Source organism: Ochotona princeps, chromosome 16 (genome assembly GCF_030435755.1).
Source record: "Ochotona princeps isolate mOchPri1 chromosome 16, mOchPri1.hap1, whole genome shotgun sequence".
NCBI classification, from domain to species: domain Eukaryota; kingdom Metazoa; phylum Chordata; class Mammalia; order Lagomorpha; family Ochotonidae; genus Ochotona; species Ochotona princeps.
Window position 1 is genome coordinate 55845455 of NC_080847.1, and position 9238 is coordinate 55854692.

Here is a 9238-nt window from a genome sequence, read left to right on the forward strand (position 1 = left end):
TTGCTGTCTGAAATCCACATGAAGGCACATCCAAGAGTCCAGAACCCCGAATACAGAGAAACCCAGCTTGAAAAGTTCAAATGAAATGAAGAAGCAAAACCAACAGGAAATCCTGCGATATGGAGTAGAATATAAAGGTGACAAAATGCCTCAGTAAAATGTGTACCTACATGTTACAAAAAAAAAAGAATAAAAATGTTAAGTGTGTTAATAACAATGTAGAATGAAAACTCCGATCTCCAGAGAAGTGTAGAGTATGCAGGGTGGAGAGACCAGAAGATATAACACACGCTCCAGCCCTTCTACCCAGGAGTAACACAGAGACACGGAATGCTGAAAACGTGAAACCAAGGAGAGCAGAAGCGGAAAGAGCAGAAGAAATCCACACATCCCGATATTCATGAGGGCTTTTCAAGACAACAAACTCAACAGATGATGTCACCTTGGGTTTTTAAAAACTACTTTGCACAAAACTCAGTGTTAGACATACATGCATAAAATGTTGGGAGCCAGTCCCCCACAATCACCTAGGCGTTCCCTCCTGCCCACTTCTGACATTCACCTGTCATCACGTGGAACCTGAGAGGGGGAGGTATTGTGTTGTTGTGTAACCACTCCCCTCACAAGCCCCCATGAAGGCCCATGACAGGAAGGGGCTCTCTCTTGGTCATGCGCTTCCGTCACTCTGGCACTCTGACTCTTGGCTTCCCCAGCACCTTCTTGCTCTCTGGCTTCCTGCGGACAGACTCCGAGGACGGGTAGCCCCTGAGCATGCTCCCTGTCTGTCTGTATTCCTCACCCTCTGTTCACTGCTTGGGCAAGTCAGTGAAGATGTTAATGCTAAGATGCTTTGTGTTTCTAAGAGTTCCAAGAGAGGTGAGGCCTAACGGTAGTGGAATGTGGGCAGAGAAACCAGGCAAGGTGAATGCCTGTAGCTTTGTAAGTGTGCCCGGGTTGTTCACTGTATGTCCCTTAGGATAACTTATATTGCTGGGGAAGCTGGGACATAGGCCTTCAGTTTAACAAATGGACTTCAGGGTAATGACCATTTGTTTCTCTTGGGGTTTCAATTATATGGACTTGTGATTTACTATTTCCAGTGGGCCCTATTATCACCAGGCTTGGTTAATAAAGACTCCTTAATAAACCCTAGACTTGTCTGGCATGATCTTGCTTGCACCTTGCAACAGCACCCAGACAGCTGACCCTAGGAGAGGCTGAGGGTGACCGTGAAGAAACATGTGGTCACAGGGAAGACCTAGGAGGAACTCAGCAGGTGGACTCAATGCGATCGATTCCGGAAGGAGAAAGGAGAAGCTCTGTGCCAACACACAGTGGGGAACTATCTCAACCACAACCTCAGGGGTTCCCTGGGCCTCTGAGGCTGCGTCTGCAAGTTTTTATTTCCCATTCAAAATGAGTTTTCATAGAACAGGTCATTTGTGGACATCTGAAATCTCTTGGAAAGAAAATTACTTGCAGGATGTACATGAGGTTGGCGGCACTCAGAACCTGACGGCCAGAAGGGCAAGTTGATTATTGAGGGAAACCATGTATGTGCATCAAAAGCAGCTGCTTTGATTTAGAAACTCATGGCAGTTAACAATAAACATGCACGTATTCACGTGCTGGTGTTGTCTCTGAGGAGGAAGAGATAAATACAGGAATGAAAAGACCCGAGACTTCTCCACCCAAGTAGCAAGTGTCAGCTGATATCCAAGGCCAACATGGGTATTGACCACTTGCAGAAAGAAAGCATACACATTGAGCAATAAGCATCAGAAAATGCACTTTGAAGAATGTAGCACTTACAACAGTGCAGTGGCTCCATGGCTCGCATACACTATGCCCCCGTACAGGTGCTAGCGCATGTCCCGGCTGCTCCACTTCCCATCCTGCTCCCTGCTGGTGGCCTGGGAAAGCAGTGGTGGATGGCCCAAAGCCTTGGCAACTTTTAACCATGTGGGAGACCCAGAAGAAGCTCCTGGCCTCTGGTTTCAGCTCAGCGCAGCTCCAGCCATTGTGGGCACTTGGGGAGTGAACCAGAGGATGGAAGATCTTTCTCTCATGCTTTCTATAGATCTGCCTCCCCAATAAAAATAAATAAATCTTTTACAAAAATAGCAACAATAAGATCTGTATATAGGAAGAAACATAACAAAAGACATGTAACAACTGTGTGAAGAAATTCCACATAATTCTTAAAAACACTAAAAAGATTTAAACAGATGAGTTAGGTTTCTTTTTATGGATGAAAAGACTTAAATCCATAGCCAAGTAACTTCTTCCTAAATTAATATCTAAACTCAATTCAATCCCAAGAAAAACAGCAACAGGAGTATTTTCTGGAATTTGACAAATTGATCCTAATGGTGTAGCCAAGACACTAAGGCCCACCTATAAGTTTTTGTTTTGTTTTACTTGAAAGAGTTAGAGAGAGAGAAATTTCAGCTGCTGGTTGATTGCCCAAATGGCCAAAACAGAGGAAAAGCGAAAAGGGAAAATGGCTGAATATGATTATATTACAATTAAGAACGTATGTTCATCCATTGGTCACCTTAGGAAAAGTGAAGAGAAATTATGGACTTGGGAAAGAGACTTATGTATATCAGTAGACGATGGTATAAAAATATAAAGCCTTTCAACAAAATCAGGAAAGATCAAACACTGCCGAGAAAGAGGCACTCCAGAAGTGACCAAGATTTGTCGAGGAGGTAAGCATGTGACAACAGAGAGATATTGTCCTCCATCCTCATTTGGAATCACAGCATTGAAGCAGACAGCCCCGTTCCCAAGAACTTCATCAACATGAGGACGAGATAAGTGCTATGATGCATGCAGGTACAGCTGGGAAGACGTGTGGGAGCGGGGACGGATGTTGACCAGGAGGAAATACCAAGATTAGAGCTAAAGGGATTTGACGAGATGGCCTGGTGGAAACCAGAAAGAACTGGACGTGTAAAGGCTCAACCTGTCTGGAGACAGAAGAACAACGTGGCCAACTACAGAGCCAGGTTCAGTGGCCAGCAAATAGTTTGAGTAGCCATGAAGAGATGGGTCAGGGAGTGTGGGTCTGATTCCCTAAGCAATGGCAGGGGACAGCACTGGGGGCCAGGTTGGGCAGAAAGCAATATTTCTGGGGAGATGGCTTTGGCCAGCTGTGTTCAGGATGATGGCTGGAGGAGGCCAGGAGGTGGAGTTGGCAGTCAGCAGAGAGGAAGTGAGAAGACCAAGGGCCAGATCAGGACAGCTCTCACAGTTCCTCCCACATGGCTGCGGGGGCGCTCAGCGCAATAGACACTGTCAAGGACATCCACGATACTCACCAAGGTGACTGAAGCCATGACAGGGTCTTCATCTTCTGTGTGCTGCCACGGGCCGGTTGATTGCTTTCTGTATAACTTCACTCTAAGAGAAGAAAAACCAGCATGTGGTAGCTGGGAGTACTCAGGACGGGAGAGCCTTCAGTGAAGATGTAAAGATGGAACCTGGCCAAGGTGGCTTAAGGCAGAATTTCTCTCATTACCTCACAAATGCTTACACGATCACAAACGATCCTGACCGTCTTACGTATAGCAAAGATGTGGAAGCAAATGTAGAAAAGGGCGCAGATGAAACACGCTCCCCTGATAAGGGGTGAGAAGCCGTGGAGCGCTGCCACACGGGACATGTGGGGTTGAGCTAGAGCAGCGTGCAGGGAGCACGCTACAATTATGATTCTGTTTACATGCAACGCCCCGAAGAGAGGAAGTTGGAGAACAGATGCAGGCCGTGGGGGAAGGTGAGCGGCCACGGCTCAAAATCTTCCTCCCTTTCTCCTTTGCTTTCCATGTGGGCTGGGGAACGCAATTCTAAACTGGATGGCGGTGAGGGAGGCACAGTTCGGGGAATGCACCCCAAGCTTCTGGGCTGCACACTTGGAGTGGATGAAACACACCGTGAGAAAACTCCACTTCAGGGAGGTTGGGGGTGCTCAGCACTGCTCCCCGATGTCCAGGGACATCAGAGATGTCCATCACCCACCAACCCACACCTGCTGTAGTGAACACACTTCCAGCTTTCTGGAGCCCCCGCCTCCTAACGCACAGCCAGTGTAGACAGCGAGTCACTGCCTACGAGCCTGCCTTCCAGCCCACCGCAGCCGCCTGGAGCTCCTCGCTGCAGACCCCCAAGCCTCCAATCCTGCTCCTCCTTCCTCTGAACCCCATAAAGGCTTTGGCTCACAGGTCCTGCCGTGTGTCACCGTGTGTTCCCTGATTCCTGAGTACCACGCTGGCACCTGTTCGTGCCATCTGGCACCTCGTCCACGCATGAGACACCAAGACTCACATGGCAAAGAAGAGGAGGGACAGGCACAGGAAGGTGATGGCCGCGGCTCCGGCTCCCATGAGGGCCGCGAGGACCACACCTGGCTGGGATGCTCCTTGTCCTAAGGGGGAGAGAGCGGGGGTCCTGGGTCTGCTTCCAGAACCATCGCTACTCTCCCCAACTCCTCACATTGCTGGAGAGCCCTGTCTTCCCACACCTTCCCAGGGCCAGTTTCTTCTCCAGCCACTCTCACTCGGGGTCACTCTGGTCCACTGACCTGGTGGTGGTAGCAGCAGGACATGCACTCTCCGGCTCCCATAGGTGTCTTGGGCCTCACAGCTGAGCCTGAGGCCAGGGCGGAAGTCCCCGCGGAGGCTCAGGGAGCTGTTGGCCCAGGGCCCAGCAGAGCTGGACGTGACCGTGAGGGGGGCAACACTGCTGTTCCCACTGCTGTTCCCCTCCAGCAGCCGCTCCTCGAGTCGCCAGCGCAGGGACGGGGCCTGCTGGGCCTGGGAGGAGCAGTGGCAGTGCAGACCCCAAGCCTCCCAGGAGCAGAAGGGGCCCAGCAGCTGTAGAGGGGCTGGGGGGAGAGCAGGCAGGACTCAGCAGGGCGTCTCTCCCTTGCTTATTATTGGAGGGATTTTGACCCCCTTGCCCTCCAATCCCAGGACCAAACTCACCCTGAACAGAGAGGTTCACGGAAAGGTGCCGGGAGCCCAGCGAGTTCTGGGCTATGCAGGAGACCTGCCCTCCGTGCTCTGGCTGCACCTGTAGCAGCTCCAGGATGTCGGTGAAGGAGACAGGGGTGGCCTGCAGGTCTGGGGGTCCCCGCACCCAGCTCAGGTTGGCAGGAGGGTTGCTGAGTGCTGAGCAGCGCAGGCGCAGAGCCCAGCCCACCGGGACGGTGAGGGAGGAGCCGGTAGGCAGCATGCTGGAGGCTTGGGGGAAGAGACCTGTTGAGGGTGGGAGCCCCCCTCAGGGCGGGAATGGCACCCTGTCCCTCACTGACCAGCACTCCTACTTCCCTCCCAGCCCTCCTGCATCACACCTCAGGAACTTTGTCCCAAGGGTCTGGGCTCCCCTCTCTTGGGGGAGAGGTGGTCGGGGGTAGAGGATGGTTGGGGTGGGGCAGGATCTATAATAGTCCAATGCATGTACAGCCCTGAGGCCTGATGATCTTGAAGACCATGGAGAATGATGCTAGCAGAGCAACCCACATGGATTCCAGATTTTTTGTTTGTTTTGTTTTGTTTTTGCACCAAAATACACTTAGTTTTAACTCCATTTTGCCATGGGGTTTGGGAGAGCCCTGCTGGATTCTGTCAGAGCAGAGGGGGCCACTCTGGCCTCACCAACACGTGGGCTGCTCTCCCCGGGCCTGTGAGCCTTCCCTTGAGCCTTCCCACAACGTGAGTCCTGAGTCCGCGGGAGAAGTGCAGCCACAGCAAGGTGTGCCAGCTGGAAGTGGAGGTGACCTGGCAGCTGTGACGGGACCTGGACAGGGAGGGCGAGGCTGGACAGCATTCAATGTCTGCTCATGGTTTTAGGCACAGGACGCATGTGCTTGTACGAACACACACGTGTGTAAGAATGAGCAAGTCTGTGTGCATAGGAACACACTGCACCAGTGTCTCTGCATGTGTGTGCATGCCTTGTGCTGCAAGCACACATCAGTGCTTGTGGAACACACACACACACACACACACACGCACACACAGCTGTGGGGACAGAGTGTAGGCTGCAGGCTCCACGTCCCAGTCCCTGGGAGCAGAGGTTTCCCTACCTGTGCTGTCGTGAAAGAAGACGCTGACGCTGAGGTTCTGAGGAGGATCTGGGAGGGAAGAAGGGGCCCTGGCCTCAGGGGTGAGCAACAGCACATGCGTGGAGACACGGGATACCCAAGCAGTGGCCTTCTGACCTGCCCACTCCCGCACACCCACGCTCAGATCCACCCAGACGCTCTATGTGGCTGTGTTACATGCACATGTACAAGATGAGCACACGCGCACACTCCTGCACGCACATGTACAATCCCATGCAGGCACACTGCCCCACTGCCCCTGGGAGCACAGGCTGCCCCACCCAGCACTCACAGGAGACATGGAGCTGCACGGTTCTCTCCGTGGTCACCTGACCGCTCGCGTACTGCACCCGACAGGTGAGGTTGGTGCCGTGGTCCTGGGGCCTCGGTGTGAGGGACAATGAGGACCTGACCCTCCAGGGAATCTGAGAGTCAAGGGCACTGCCCTTCCAGAAGAAGCGGAGAGATCTCCCCTTCGGGCAGTGCCCTGGCAGGCTGCAGTGCAGCTCTGTGGTGTGGCCAGACTGCAGGGGTGCCGGAAGCTGGATGTGGGGCTTCTCTGTCAGGGCTGAGGACAGAGGCAGGAAGCTGGACCCAGGGTGTGGAACGCAAGGGGACCTTGAGAGTGACCAGGGCCCCGTGCCCCATGCCCACCCCTGATCCCACATCTCCCCTCGCCACCTGCCCACTCTGTCCCCATCCTAACACACGGTGTCCATCCTAGGCCCTCTCCTGGGAATTCATCCGCACCTGTCACCTCCACAGACAGCTTCTTCTGAATGTAGTTGTATTTGACCTCGCTTCCCTTCTCCACTCGCAAGAAGTACGTTCCTGTGTCTTCCCTCCTGGCGTCTGTGATTCTCAGAGAACAGTTGTTGGTGCTGAGGTCGCTGGGGACGTGGAACCGGCCCTTCTTCTCAGAAATCACTGGCCAATCTGGCTTGTTGGTGGCCACAGGAGCATTATAGTCGGTATTGTCCCCGTCTCGGAACCAGAAGATAAATGTCCGGCCAGGGTTTGTCCAGTAAGTCCTGGTCTCAGGGTAGGAGAAGGAGCAGGGCACGAGGACACACAGGCCCTCCTGCACTGTCACCGACTCCTGCACCTGCAGCTTGTAGCCTGGGTCCTGCTGCAGGGACCCTGGACAGGGGCCGGGAAGAGGGGACAGAGACTCAGACACAGCCCTGACCCCACCAGAGGCCCCCTGTCCCCATTGCCCAGTGAACCCACTCACCCCCACACAGCAGGGACAGTAGCAGCAGCAGCAGAGGCAGCATTGAGTCTGGGTTCTAGTCCCAGTGCTCGGCAAAGAAATGTCTCAAACGTGCGGTGTGGCCAAGTGAGAGCAACAGGAAGCTGCTGGGTGAGTGTGGGCCTGGGCAATGCCAAAGGGGAACTTGGGTGCTGCATGGCCTGGGTGGCTTGTTGGGGGCAGGGAGATGGTATTCCTGCTGTCCCCAGCAGACATGGCAGACAAAGAGTGTAGGGGGTTTCAGTGGGGATGGAGGGCCTAGAGGCGTGGAGCTTCTCCCTGGTACAGCTGCTGAGTCATGTTCAGATAAGCATCCAGCACCAAGGGCGTGTGCAGACAGGATGGGAGAGAGAACAGGGACCAGGCGAGCGACGTGCAGGGGACAGGCAGCTGCAAGCTCCCTCCAACATGTCCCTCTGAACCCTGGAGGAACCCCAACTTGGAAGTGCCTTGGAAGTGCTGGCGAGAGGGACCTGGATGAGGGGAGGGTGGGCCCTGCTGGAGGGCTTTTGGGAACACAGCACCTTCCTGCATGGGTCTGGGGTTTCATGAGGGTCCTGTGGGACAGCCATGAGGCTCAGTCCACTTGGGCTGGGCTGTCTGAAGGGAGGAGGTGACCCTTCCCAGTGGGGTCTCCCTGAAGGCTGCAGATGCCAGATGGTCCCTGTGGAGCTCAGCCTCGGTGGATCCAACATGATGGAGGCCCCAAGAATCGGCAGGAAAGCCTGGGCTCTGCAACACCCCACCTCTGTTTCAACCAGGAACGTGCCAACATTCAGAGCTTCCTGACAACAGGTTATGGAAGCAGGGCCTTCAGAAGCTCAGGACAAAGTGGCATCCTGGTCAACAGTGCCCACAGACGCTGGCTTGGCTGTGTCCTCTGTCTACAGACATCCTGTTACAATCACTCTCCTGGAGAGGCTCATGCTAGAATACCAACCCAGCGTCTGGGAGGAAGGCATGCGGGTGCAGTGGGCAGGCAGGCTGTACCCATCCTAAAGGCAGCGTGTCATTTTCCCATGTCATCTCCTGGCAGCTTACTTAGCAGTGTGGTGAGTCCTGCCACTTGCTGCCATGTGCCTTTGCTTCCAAAGACAAGGGCCTGTGTGCAAAGATGGCTGTGCCCTCGGCCAGACTTCAGGCAGAGGTCTCTCCTGAGCTCTGTGTGTCCTGCTCCACCCAGGGCGGTGGCAGCAGGAGCCTGAAGTTGGTTGAATGAGCACCCATGGGCTACGTGCTGTGTGCTAAGGAGCTTTCATCATCGGACCCCTCCCCATACATTGTGCCTCAGTCTTCCACTGTCAACCTCTCCACTCTTTGTCGTGTTCAGAGTAGAGTCCCCTTCTCCCTGCCTCTATTGCCCAGGCATGCGCACTGGGTGGGGAGGGAGAGAAGAGAGCTACAGGCAGCCAGAAACCGCCAGACGTGGGCAGACAGAAGAGGAGATGTCACCATCACTTCTGCCAGGGAAGCCACGCCCCAGAGGCAGCTGCCAGCTGAGCTCCTGCTTCCAAGGACACAAGGCTCCTTTGAGCAACAGAGATAACTCCAGAGTGACCACACAGCCCCAAGAGGAGAGCCTCTTCACTTGCGACAGAGCTACAGAGTTGATCTTAGAGAGAGGAGTGTGTGTGTGTGTTCACATGATTGCTTCCTACATTGCATCTCTAGTTGTATCTGTGCTCCATCTCCGGGTGCACAGTAGCAGGAAGCTGCAAGCTCCAGTGCAGGCCTGCCTTGAACCCAGTAAGGGATGTGCGCATGTCAAACACGGGATCAGCCGAACACACAGCCTCCTTCCTGGAGTGAGAGTCACGAGACATGCCACGAGCAGAGGGGGTGTTGGCTGGAGAGCTGCTCTGGGTCCGGAGGACGTG

At 54.1% G+C, this 9238-nt stretch overlaps 1 protein-coding gene across 2 annotated transcripts in view; it reads right to left on the reverse strand.

The window, feature by feature from the left end:
- The window catches only part of LOC101519962 (sialic acid-binding Ig-like lectin 5), a 48643-nt gene extending 41086 nt beyond the window's left edge, over positions 1-7557 (reverse strand). The window contains exons 1-8 of one of the 2 annotated variants that reach the window (XM_058674122.1): positions 7344-7556; positions 6860-7249; positions 6402-6677; positions 6092-6139; positions 4989-5246; positions 4586-4888; positions 4330-4429; positions 3327-3408 (exon numbers count right to left, since the gene is read on the reverse strand). In XM_058674122.1, coding sequence (XP_058530105.1) covers positions 3327-3408; positions 4330-4429; positions 4586-4888; positions 4989-5246; positions 6092-6139; positions 6402-6677; positions 6860-7249; positions 7344-7386 — 1500 coding nt within the window. In that variant the 5' untranslated portion in view covers positions 7387-7556. Of the gene's footprint in view, positions 1-3326; positions 3409-4329; positions 4430-4585; positions 4889-4988; positions 5247-6091; positions 6140-6401; positions 6678-6859; positions 7250-7343 lie in introns of both variants that reach the window. The other variant, XM_058674123.1, reaches the window with a different exon arrangement.
- Positions 7558-9238: the final 1681 nt, after the last annotated feature.